General features: G+C 36.9%; 3 protein-coding genes across 4 annotated transcripts; 1 reads left to right on the plus strand and 2 right to left on the minus strand.

Annotated features, from left to right (window-relative positions):
• Positions 1-177: 177 nt before the first annotated feature.
• On the plus strand, positions 178-3,381 carry LOC118050465 (thylakoid lumenal 29 kDa protein, chloroplastic). Of its 2 annotated transcripts, none has more exons than XM_035060816.2 (11): positions 178-307; positions 475-573; positions 964-1,048; positions 1,133-1,167; positions 1,301-1,366; positions 1,478-1,518; positions 1,713-1,843; positions 1,990-2,096; positions 2,527-2,664; positions 2,793-2,927; positions 3,121-3,381. In XM_035060816.2, exons 1-11 carry the CDS (start codon positions 272-274, stop codon positions 3,229-3,231), a joined length of 984 nt encoding a protein of 327 aa, XP_034916707.1. In that variant the 5' UTR covers positions 178-271; the 3' UTR covers positions 3,232-3,381. The 2 variants fall into 2 exon arrangements, with proteins under 2 accessions (XP_034916707.1, XP_034916706.1); XM_035060815.2 differs by having other exon boundaries at positions 198-367.
• Positions 3,382-3,406: 25 nt separating this feature from the next.
• On the minus strand, positions 3,407-4,537 carry LOC118050451 (uncharacterized). The gene is made up of 4 exons (XM_073409388.1): positions 4,489-4,537; positions 4,329-4,409; positions 4,262-4,290; positions 3,407-3,934 (listed from the first exon to the last, which is right to left on the minus strand). The coding sequence occupies exons 1-4, from the start codon at positions 4,535-4,537 to the stop codon at positions 3,731-3,733; spliced, it is 363 nt and encodes a 120-aa protein (XP_073265489.1). The 3' UTR covers positions 3,407-3,730.
• Positions 4,538-9,376: 4,839 nt separating this feature from the next.
• LOC118050462 (uncharacterized) lies at positions 9,377-12,666 on the minus strand. The gene is made up of 5 exons (XM_035060811.2): positions 12,497-12,666; positions 11,213-11,515; positions 11,010-11,092; positions 10,801-10,882; positions 9,377-9,745 (listed from the first exon to the last, which is right to left on the minus strand). Exons 1-5 carry the CDS (start codon positions 12,542-12,544, stop codon positions 9,692-9,694), a joined length of 570 nt encoding a protein of 189 aa, XP_034916702.1. The 5' UTR covers positions 12,545-12,666; the 3' UTR covers positions 9,377-9,691.
• Between the last annotated feature and the right edge of the window lie 261 nt (positions 12,667-12,927).

A 12,927-nucleotide genomic window follows, 5' to 3' on the forward strand; every position in this document is an offset into this window, starting at 1 on the left:
AGGAAGAGAGCGACGGCATATGCAGGCTGTCACTCTTTCTACTTTAAAAAAATAAACAAAGAAAGAAAATGGGCCGGCGACCGGGTCGGTAACCAATGAAAAGAAGATAGGATATCCACATATCTCCTCACGAACACTCATGCCCACTCCACGTGTATAGGTATAGCCACATAAGCACACATAATCCTGTCACCTCTCTCCACGAAACAGAAGAGCCTTCTGTTTGTCTTTTAGAAGCTCGAAAGCCAGAGGTTACACCGTGGAGGCAACTATGGGTGCTTCTTTCCTATCAACCCTCCCCTCTTTGGTTAGTGTCCCTTCTTTAACCATCTCTACTACTCCAACCACTAGATGTCCTTCTCATGCTGTAAGTTCTCTTGAAATGTTGCTTCAGTTTCATCTTGGCTGGGAATGCTACAGAAAATGGAATCATTTATTTTTCTCTCTTTTGCCTTTTGGCTAAATATTGACCAGGTCGCTATTCGTTGTCATAAAATGGACACTGATGTCCCTGGTGAGAATGTTCTACGGCGAAGAGAAGTTTTGAAATGCTTTGGTGCTACTGTTGGCATGGTAAGAGAGAAATAACACTTCCCTTTCATTGCTCAAGGATTTGGCATTCACATTCTATGCAAACTTGACCATCCACTTCTTGATTCTATTCCAAAGGAGATACATTAGTGTGTTGTTTTGGTATACATGGTCAGATGACACTAATCCTACATTCGAAACATTGTTGATTTATGAGATATGCTATTTAATTGCCTTTTTCTTTCCCGCTCAGAAAAATAAAATAAATAAAAAGGTGATATCTGAAATATTTCAGTTATAATATTCTCTCATTTTGATTTGTTGGAAGGTTGATGTTAATGGTTGTATTTGGACGCATCCTTTATATATTGGAAATCCATAATGTAGAATGATGTGATGATGAGTTTCTAACCTGTTTTGCTGTAAACTTAGGAATTGCTAGCAAGCTCAGGATCATTTGTTGAAATGGCTAGTGCTGCTGATTTGATCCAACGCAGGCAGCGTTCTGAGTTTCAGTGTGAGTTCCCTAATCTCAACATTTCCAAGCATGCTCAAATCAGCTACAGTTCGCTCAGTTGATGTTGCATCTTCTTTCTCACAGCCAGCATAAGGCAGACCCTTTCCGCAGCTATAAAGGTGAACCACACAACCTTGCCTTTATGCTTTCTTTTTATCAAGTAGTTGTTCTGCAGTTCCATAAAATGGATAGAAATATCTACATCGTGCTTTGATGGTGTTTTGATCACTACTCTGTTGATATTTGTTTCAGGGCAAACCTGAACTTGTACCATACATTCTAACTCTGGCTCTGAATGATGCCATTACTTATGATAAGGTCAGACAAATTCCTTCACCTGTTGAATTCCTATATGATTGCTATGGAAGTCCTTAACTAAAGGTAAAATTCGAAAGAAATGCACTGATTAATTCCTGATTAAGTTTGCAGGCTACAAAATCTGGGGGCCCAAATGGATCCATTCGATTCAGGTATTTCAGTTATGAAATTGTCATCTTTCATGAGTTTGTACACTGATTTATCAATGTGTGGAAGTTTACACTTTCCTCCTTGATTGAAGTAATCCCTGCTTCTTGATTGAAGTCCCTTTTGCTTTTTGAAGCAATAACTTACCTCCTTGCCTGAATGTTGTCTTAATTTTCTTCTCCTTTTTTCCCACCTGAAGTTCAGAGATGAGCAGACCTGAAAATAAGGGACTTTCTGCCGCGTTGAATTTAATAGAGGAAGCGAAGGAGGAGATAGATTCATATTCCAAGGGTGGACCCATCTCTTTTGCAGATCTTATCCCGTTTGCAGGTTATAAACATTAATAATCCCAAATTTATGCTGTGCTGCATGCTATGGCCTTATTGCATGACCTAGTTTATGTACAGATGAACAGAATTTAATTCATCAACAGAGAAGACCAATGTCCCTGACTCAATTTTGTTTGTTCTCTGCAGGACAAAGTGCTGTTAAGGCTACATTTCTGGCTTCTGCCATCCGCAAGTGTGGTGGTAATGAACAGAAAGGGAGCACATTGTACTCCGCATATGGATCCAGTGGACAGGTTAGTGTTTCTAATTTGGCTGAGTTGTGGACGGTTTTAATTTGCACCAGGATATATAAAATATTGGCAACTCTACCTCTGAACCAGCCTTATTATTAAAGTCAAGGTCTAAAACAGTGGCTACATAAGAGTTAAATCAGAGAATTCCTCATATGTAAAGGTACTTTTGCAGAAAGCTTAGGAAGATCCTTGTGTAAAAAGGAACATTACGATGACTGCAATTATGCTCAAATGAGTTCTCGTAAATACCTACAGATAGAAGTAGATATTTCATCATTTTTCCTATCATCCGACCTACAAAAGGGTTTGTTGTTGTGTTTTTTTTCGGGGAATTAGTTTTAGTGCTTCGATTCTAGTGTGTTTCTATTATCAATAAAAGCAAGTTATAGTGATAAGCAATTAATCCCAACAATTGTTGTTGTTCTTATAGTGGGGATTGTTTGATAGACAATTCGGAAGGACAGATTCCCAAGAGCCAGATCCAGAAGGGAGGGTTCCCCAGTGGGAGAAAGCCACAGTCCAAGAAATGAAAGACAAGTTCTCATCTATCGGCTTTGGTCCCCGCCAGGTATGCTTTCAACAAATATATTAAGGATCACGAGCTCGCAACCTTCTAAAAAAGACAGGAAATTTCACTTTGGAAAGACACCTATAGATGGTCGCTGATCCAATTCTGTTCCTTCCCTGGTTGACCAGCTAGCTGTTATGTCTGCGTTCTTGGGTCCTGATCAAGCAGCAACAGAGGCCTTACTGGCAACTGATCCAGATGTCACACCATGGGTTCAGAAGTACCAGCGTAGCCGAGAAACAGTGTCTCAGACGGATTATGAGGTCAGTTGATAATTCTCAACAGGGATCCCAATCAATTGAACCTGCCTTATTTGAAATTATGCGATGTAGTTTCTTGCTATGGAGGAGCAGAGGGGATTTGACGCTATTATGTACCGTTAAATCCTCGCATTTCCAAATTTATGTTGCCTCTAGATCTGTTCTAGTTACTGTCTTGGAATTGATTTTCTTGCAGGTCGATCTGATAACTACTCTCACCAAATTAAGTTCCATGGGCCAACAAATCAATTATGAAGCATACACGTATCCTGTCCGAAAGATTGAGTTGAGCAAACTCAAGTTATAGCGCAGACGATTTGCATTTTCAAGGAGCCATCAACTGTTCCACCACGCGCAATTATTAATGTTTCTCACAATTTTGTAAGCAGTGATGTTTTCAAGCTTCCCATTTGATTCAAACCATGAAATGACTCTGATTTTGAGCTGCTTGGAACACGTGTTTCTAGTTTGCGATTCTCCTCGTTTTCCCACGCCACGCGGGTACTCGCTATAATGTGGTTTGTGGTATAAACAAATCAAGATATGACGCTACAATATAAAAACTCAATTTAGAGAATGCCTCCAATTATCAACACCTGAAATTGTAATTCTTCTTTCTTCATTTACCAACCTCTGACGTTGTAATTCTTCCTTCAAGCTACATGGATGAAAGCCAGGCTTGGTGTCAACTCCAAGCTCTGCCATTCTGTAGCCTTGTGCTTGCTGCTTGTTGAAAATTAATGACTTGATGAAGACGAATGTCATCGCCAATAATGGTTACATCCAACGCACCTTCTGCTGCCCAACTAATTCGGTGCATGTGAATAAAGCCAGATAATATACCTTGTTGCTGTGTCTGCAGCACCAGCCTCTGTACGGAAGCAATGGGAAAATGCCACATACTTCAATGGCTGCAGTGACTCAGCAAGGATAGCATCCATGTGAATTCCTCCCACAGGAATCTCTGCAGTGCCAATGAGGCATTGATCACTATCCTCGATAGAGCAAACCTGTTAATTGTCAGGCAAAAGTATCAACAGGTCAGGGGTGCCTGCCTGTAAGAGCTCAGGGGAAAATATACTTAAACCTGTAAGATGTCCAGCATCATCCCCTCCTTCAAACATACTCGCACGCACGCACGCATTTCTCACAACATACTTGCAAATGAATTATGCTATTATCTCATGCAACATCATAAGTACAAAAAATTGGCAAACTTGTAACTGAATTTAACTGCTCGGTCTTTTAGTTACAAAAAGCAATTCATGTCTTTGTGTTTTGTTCAACGTATCATTTTCCTCATGAAATATAAGGAAGCAGTTGAACGAGTTACATACCATCGCTCTCACTGTTGAACTATCTTCCCCTCCAATCGGAGCATGTGGAGAGTCATGTTAGGTATACACTGTGCTTCCATCTGAAGCTCATCTGTAAGTTTAACCAGGTCTTCTTCCAAAGTTGCAAGTCCTTCTTTCAGATTCTTTCCTGAAGAAAATGAAAGGATTTCATTACACAGATACAAGCAATCAAAAAACCGAAAGAATGATAAATATTCAAACCATACCTTCCTCAATCAGTTTTTGACTCTCTGATGGCTCTAGCTTTCCCTTCATCTTGTTTTCTACCGCATTCCTTCCCCGCGAAGCCCCTAGAGGTCATGGAGAGAGGACCAATGGGAGAGTTTATCATACGACCCAGGAGAAGGTCAGAATTGATCTAGAGGTGGTGGCAGGTATTCTACAGTTAAATTCGCAAACTCTATATATATGCTTTAATTGATCTTAAAGCCACTCTTTTTTTTATATTGGTTAGAGTTGAAAAAAATTAAATGTGTTACCTGGTAAGATGGAAAGAGCGATAATAATTAGTGCAACCGTGTGATAAACAATAGATATTTATCAGGCATACAAGGGGTTAACAGTTAGGATAGAAGGGTTTCAAATGAGGGTAGATTTCTTGCCATTAGAGTTTAAATGATTTTGATATCATTTTAGAAATAGGTTGGTTTGGGCGCCCATCAAGCATGAATGAGAGAAATGTTATACTTTGATTATAACTGCAAGAAGCCTAGCGAGAGAAAGGATGTATGGCATATTTAGCTTATATGTAATATCCCTATAGTTAGGGAATTCCCTCATTAAAGTTAGTATTTCCATATGAGTTGTTAGGATTACCCTTGAAAGGGAGATTGAAGTATCTATAAATATAATATCTGGAACTACCTCTATAGCCCAAGTACCTTATAGAATGACAGCTGCAGAGCTAGTGGAATTAAATGTTCAACTACAAGAATTGCTAGACAAAAGGTTTATCCACCCAAGTAACTCGTCATGGAGTGCCTCGATGTTGTTTGTAAAAAAGAAAAATGAAACATTTTAACTTTGTATTGATTGCATACAATTAAATAGGGTGGCAATAAAGAATAAATACTTACTTTCCTGAATAGATGACTTATTTAATCAATTGAAAGAAGCAAGGGTGTTCTCAAAAATAGGTCTAAGGTCGGAGTACTACCAACTAAGGATTAAGATAAAAGATGTACTGAAGACTACCTTCAAAACCTACTATGAACATTATGAGTTTCTTGTGATGCCATTTGGGTTGACGAATGCTTTGGAAATATTTATGGATTTGATTAGTAGAGTCTTCAAACCTTACTTAAACAAATGTGTTATGGTTTTTATAGATGATATTCTGGTTTATTCTTGCTCATAGCGGCAACATAAGCAATATTTGAGATATGTATTAAAGTTTTTAGGGATCAACAATTGTTTTCCAAATTTAACTAGCGTGAATTTTGGTTAAAAGTAGTCTTTTTAAGACATGTTATCCTAGGAAAAGTAATATATGTAGATCCGAGAAAGGTAGAAGTAGTGCTAGAGTAAGAGATTCATGTAAATCTAATAGAAATTCTAAATTTCCTTAGGCTTACATGTTACCATAGAAGGTTTATTAAGGGGTTTTCAAAAATAGAAACCCTTTTGACTCGGCTGACTTGGAAAGAAGTAAGGTGGGATTGGACAAAAAAATATGAGTAAAGCTTTTAGAAATTTAAAGGAAAACTCATAATTGCTCATGTGTTAACACTTTTTTTCAAGTTTAGAAGGGTTCATTCTTTATAGTGATACATTAAAGAAGGGATTAGGTTGTATTTTGATGCATCATGGAAGAGTGATTGCCTTTGCTTTTAAGGCAATTGAAACAACATGAGGTTAATTATCTTGTTCATAACTTAGAGTTGGCCATTATAGTGTTTGCCTTAAGAGTTTGGAGGCACTATTTATATGAATCTCAGGTTCAAATATTTATAAATCATGAAATATCTAATGTTATAGAAAGAGTTAAATATATGATAAAGATAGTGGATAAAATTAATCAAAGATTATGATTGTGTAATAGATCATCATCTATGAAACATTAATATGGTGGAAGATGCTCTTCGTCATAAAGAGAAGGGAGTGGAAGAAGAAATGATGGTTAGGGACATAAAAGAAATAGTAAAGCTGAAAAAGATTAATGCATAATTGAAAATAAGACCTGAAGGATCCTTGCTAGCATAATTCATAGTACATTTATGTACTCTGAGATCTAGTGTTGGAAGCTCAGAGAGATACAAAAGTGGAGAAAGGGAAGAGTAAAGTGAATGTAGGAATCGAAACACCATTCCACATCTTGGAGGATGAAATAGTAACAATGAATAAAAAAAATTATATTTAGTTGATGAAAAGACTCTTAAAAAGGAGATCTTGAAAGAAGCTCATGAATCAAAATTTGTTGTATATCTAGGTAGTACCAAAATACATAAAGATCTTAAGGATTATTATTATTGTGGCATAATATGAAGAGGAAAATAGCTGAATATGTGGTCAAATATAGAATATGTCAATAGGTAAAAACAAAACATCAAAAACTAGTTGAACCATTACAATCACTTTTAATACCAGAATGGGAATGGAAAAACATTATCATGGATTTTATTTCTAGATTTTCAAGGGGGAAGAAAGGCAATGATGTTATATAGGTTATAGTGGATCAACTAATGAAGTTTACTTTATTTCAGCCTATGAATATGATGGACACTGTTAATAAGTTGGTGAGATTGTATTTGAATAAAGTAGTCTAATTACATGAAGTGCCTATATTCATTGTATTTTATCATGGCCCCCCTGATTTACTTATCACCTTTGGCTTAATATTCAAGATGCTTTAGGAACTAGATTGAGTTTGAGCATTGTTTTTCATCCATAAATGGTCAATTAGAAAAAATAATGTTTTTCACCCTAAGATAGATGGTTAGTTAGAGAGAACAATTCAGACTTTGAAAGATTTATTAAGAGCATGCATGTTGGAATTTGGGGACAATTAGGAGAATCACTTGCCTTTAATGGAATTCATCTATAACAATAGTTGTCATACTATTATAGGAATAGCTCCATATGAAGTCTTGTACGGACATAAATGTTGTACTCTATTATGTTAGGAAGAAATTGGAGATAGAGGGGTAATAGGGCCAAAGTTGACCCAACTCACCACTAAAAAAGTAATGATTATTAAGGAAAGAATGAAATTAGCTCAAGACAAACATAAAAGTTATGCAAATAATAGATGAAGGCCACTTGAGTTTGATGTTAGAGATAAATTATTCTTGAAAGTTGCTTAATGAAAGTATATGTTGTAGTTTGGTATGAAAGGCAAATTGGGGTCGAGATATATTAGGTCTTTTAAAGTGGTGAGAAGAATTAAACCAGTAGCATTTAAGTTGGCTTTACCCTCACTCTTGCCCAAAATTCAAGACATATTTCATGTTTCAATGCTGCAAAAGAAAAAAAAAAAAAAAGAGAGAGATAGACTCTTCACAGATGATACCACAAGTGCCTTTGAAGATTAAAGAGGACTTCATAATTGAAGTGAAACTAGTGAAAATACTAGATTGAAGCAAGAGAAAAAAAAAAGTTAAGGAATAAGAAGATTCTTATAATTAAGGTATTATAGAGAAGCTTTCAAGTAGGAAAGAAAACTTGGGAAAGAGAATTAAAGATGAGAAGGAAGTATCATGAACTTTTTTCATATTCAAGTATAAAATTTAAATTTTAGGGATGAAATTTTTAAAGGATGGGAGAATATAAACCCCAAATAAAAGAATTAAAGATAGAAAGATCTTGAAATTATAGAGTGGTGGGTTTGAACAAAGATGAAGGATTAAATTAATATTTCATAATTTAGAAGATAAAATTAGCAAGGTCTAAATAAAAAAACGTTTGACTGATTTATTTAATAAATTAGTTGGGTTTCTTTCCATTTTCTTAGGAAATTGCTTAAAAAGAGAAAGGATTAAAGGGGTAAGGCGAATTATAAAGTGTGCAGTGAAGGTGTTTTGATGAACTAAGAGGATTTTTAGAAATTTGAAAAGTTAAAGAAAGGGTTAGGGTGGGGAGAGAAAGGTGGAAGAGGAAAGGTGAAGAGAACCTTGACTTCTCTTGCATCTTTCTCTTGTTTTAGTATCCATTTGGGGTAAGAAACCCAACTTAAATTATCAGAGTAAATGGTTTTGAGTTATATGAATTGTTGAATGTGTTAGTATTGATTTGAATGTGAAATTGTGAATAACTTATTATTTTTATATTGTTTGATGATGGGTAATGGTTAATGTCAAGAAAACAAAATGGGTAAATTCCAATTGAAAGAACTGGAGGAAAAATTCATCCCCATTATAGTTTCGTTCTAAATACAAAACTATATAAGAAAGATATGATATTTAACAGGATGAGAGCTTGGTTTAAATATATAAAAAGTGAAAATGAATCTAAATAGAATGAGAATTTAATCTAAGAACATTATTGATGATGATGGTGCAGACTAGACTGCAAGGGTTGCATAGACAATAGAGACTATTGTTGGCATGCATACCCAAATAGGTGTCCTTCACCTTGACCTCATGGATGATTATTAACTGCAATTTCTTTAAATACACAGTTGCATGATGATAATTAAGAGAATAAGCATTTCCAAATGAAAACTCTGGATTTGATTGGCATCGGATTTTTGTTGGTATCCAGTTGAAACTTGAGTGGGCCATCAATTTTTCATTGTTTACCCGTACTTGGCTATTTTCTCTTTCATTACAAAACTAGCTCATAGCACAAATAACATGCAAGAGCAGCTATTTTAACTCTTTAGTCAAGTATGATTAGAGCTCAAACTTCGGTTAACATGAGCCTGGAAAAGGTTCCCGGCGAGATGAACCGATGCATGATCGATCGCAGATCACATCAGCAGGAAAATAAAGTGGCGTTTTGAACCACCAAGTAGCAGATCGATGAGAATCTGATTCCACTGCGCCATTTTTTGCTCGATGTAAATAGCAAACTTTTAAGCTGCGTAAAACAGCAGCAAAGCAACAAGTATGAACTTGATAAGAGATATTCCGCAGGAAATCTTTCTTGAGAGTAATCAAGGCGAAGTATACGTTCTTATTATCTAATTCAAGATTCTTTTGGGTTCTAAACAGTAATGAGTAACTGTTACACAACAGTTAAAGCAGGAAAAAAAATGGAAAAAAAATAAGCTTCATCTTAAGACAAGCAACACATTCTGTGTTCAGACTTGAGCTAGTTCTAAAAGACAAGCCAAAATTTCTTATTAACTCACTGATTCAAACAGGGCATTCCCTGAGAAAACAATTTTCATTAAAGGTACTCATCTGTTGGTTGAAACTTTGATTTAGCAGCAGAAAACAAACTGCATAGGGGTCTTCAAACAGGAACCACCTACAGGGGGCCTGGAAACGTGCCATTTGACCTTTGCTCATTCCATCTCTCTACCTGCCACCAGATAACAAAGAAAAAATTGGCTTACACAGCACAATATAGCCAGGTCAGGAGACAGAAACGAACATTGATGCCCAATTCAACCTTAAAAAAGTAATATTATGATCTGCATCAATGATTCATGGTTACGATACTTAGCTCAGTGATCATCTAAAAACCTAGCATCAGAATGCAGCCCAAGCATAAATGAGAAGCTTAAATATAGCATCCTAAAACAAGATGCCTCATGAACAAAGCACTGATAAAAGAATATCTAATCAGGTGCTCCTGGATAACCAGAACAGAATTTGCAGTGGCAATTATAGATGTGCTTACAGCCTAAATTCAACAGAATCTGAGTATGGGTTTGTGAAAGATGGTCACGTAGTTGGTTGTTTTAGGGACAATATGGAATAGAAGTCTGTTTGAGGATAACAGACCTATATATGAAGAGGAAAGTGCAATTTTGTCTTATGCAAAAGATGTTCAGCAAGTCTTGCTACTATAACAGCAAGACATGTTGACATCAGAAAAGATAGAAAACCTAATCGTAGTGTAAAGTTGAACCTTGATGGAGCCCCTAAAGTTAAGCCAGGAATGCCAGGTGTGCACGGTTTATTGTGTGACAAGAGGGGGTGCCCCATATATAGTGCAGGGCCTGTTTCAATAAAGCTCTCGCTTGGCACTCTTTTTGGCTTACAGATGTTAGGAGGCTTTGCACACAAATTGGGACATCAATTGGCATGGATTTTAGAGTTCAAGAAGTTCATCCTAAATAGTTGATTCAAAGGTGATGCTCAAACAAATCAACATAGGAGCCAACCCGTGTGGATTCCAATGCACCTTTGGACAAAGAAATCTGGAGTTTGGAAGAGGACTTGGTTTTTTCTTTCTTCAACATCCCATAACATGACAATGGTATATATCAACATAACACTAAAGTCTTAACTTCCAAGATTTTTATGCCAGGTAAACAATATTGGACATTTAAAGAGCATTAAACAGCTTGTTGTTGAGAGAAATAATAATATCATGCTCCTTAGTATATTGAAGATCTCAGATATACATACCCATTCACTAGGGCAGAGTGAACGATAATATTTGGCAAACTTATCACACTCTGAAGCATCTTCACCCTTGGCAGCTACGCACCTGGAGAAAATTATAAGAATAAATAATTCATCTTTGAAGAAAGAGTCAGCATCAACTTGGAAGAATGATGATTAAAAAAAGATGGCGGTAGAAGAAGAAGAAGAACCATGGGTGTGGTTTCACTTACCGATGATATTCAATGTATCTGGTAAAGCAGTGCCTTGTTTGATTTGTAGTTGGGAATCGGTAATCAGCTGGTGCTGTCTCAATCTAAACATCAACAAGGCAATACCACACAAAAATGAATATATGGGAAACATAAAGATGGAAGTAGAATGAATATGACACAATTATGCCACCACCACGAAGAATATCTTGATAAATGGTTACCTTAATCTCCCGCTTCTCTTCTGCAGCTTCTTTTCCTGAGTTCTCTTCTGTAGCTTCATTGGATTCTTCAGCAGCAGCAGGGCTATCTTCACTGTTGCTTTCAGCAGTAGCGGGAGTTTCAGTGCTTTCTTCAACAGCAGCAGGAGTATCTTCAGTTTTTTCTTCAGCAGCAGGTGATGGTGGTTCCTCAACTTTCTCCACAATTTCCTCAGAAACAACAGTTGCTGGCTTCTCGTCTTCTTTTACTTCTACAGGTTTTGAAACCACATTGGTCTTCTCTTCTTCTCCCTTCAATAAATATTGCTGCATGCCATAGCATGTGAAGAAATGGGTTGATTAATACTAGTAGCACGCCACTGCACAAAAAATTTCTTGAACATGCAAAATGACCAAAGGGCTGGAGGTTTAACATCTTATCACACTTCAAATTTTTCACTTGTGCAGGTTAACAATAAAGGCATTTACATTGGTGAAAGGCAACGTTTGTTAGTGAGCACAAAATCAAATTTGTGTCAAATTCTAAATGTGCAGACATAGCAAGTGTTGTGAAAAAAATCAATCTCTTACAAGCCAATTTGCAGCTGAGTTCAGAGCATATGAACAGGTCAAACAGCAGATGATTTTAACTGAAATAGTAGCCTATCTTGAAGTCAACAAGAGTGCCCCTCAACTGTTAAAGCTTGGGCTGATCTGTTGATCAAGCTCAAGTTTAATGGGCATAACAAAACACAGCAGCGAGGGTAAGGCGTCAATCTATTGGGTCCCGATCCTACAAATACTTATCCCTTGGTAATTGAAACATACCCACAGGTCCATTTGAAGAAGCATTCGCTTTAAAAAGAAAAAGAAAACAGAGACAGAACTTGGTTCCAAAAATGCAAGTTAATATGGCAGCATTAACACAGATTGAGAGAAAAAATTAACAGCAGCCGGCAGTACATCTGTAATTGCACATCTCTTATGCAAAACATATGTTTTTTGCATAATCTGTAGCAACTACAAATCGAGATTCTCACTCTTCCACCCAAAAAAGGGGGGGGGGAATCAGCCAATCAAAATATCACCATCAACGTTTTCCTTCATGATTTACAGCAAAAGAAGATCCAATCAAAGAAAAAAAGCATAATTATCCTCATTTTCGCCAATAATTTTCTACATGAAACGAAAACAAACTAACGATCCGAATAAAGAAAATGCAAAAAAAAAATACTTTAGGCCGAGCTTAAAAATTTAGAAACTCGAAGTAAACATGTGAACAGAGAGAGAGAGAGAGAGATGAGGAACCTCAGATAGGGTTGGGGCTTCGGTGGTTGCAACAGCAGTTTCCGCCATTTTGTGGAAGAAGAGGAAGAAGCGATCAGCTTTGCGGGTGAGTTGATTCAACAAGAGCGAGCGGCCAATCAGAGTGATATCAAGAAGGCAGCGCTCGGGTTAGGTTATGAGTTGTCCGGACCTCACCAGTAGTTTCGTTTTACTGCGTGTTACTGTGCAAGTAAAAGTTGTGGAAGCTGAGTTACACGCATTGTAAGCCACGTTTCCATCTGACGGTAGTTTTACTTTAAGATAACTTTCGGAAGCTTCTGGCTTGCTGGCTCGGCTCATTATATTTTTCTTGGACCGATGAGTGAGGGCTTCAAGACTGGGCCAGGGTTGGATAGGTTACTTTTTAGATATTTTTCAGCCGAAGGGCCAGACTTGGGTTTTAACCCTTCCAT

Source organism: Populus alba, chromosome 5 (genome assembly GCF_005239225.2).
Source record: "Populus alba chromosome 5, ASM523922v2, whole genome shotgun sequence".
Lineage (NCBI taxonomy): Eukaryota > Viridiplantae > Streptophyta > Magnoliopsida > Malpighiales > Salicaceae > Populus > Populus alba.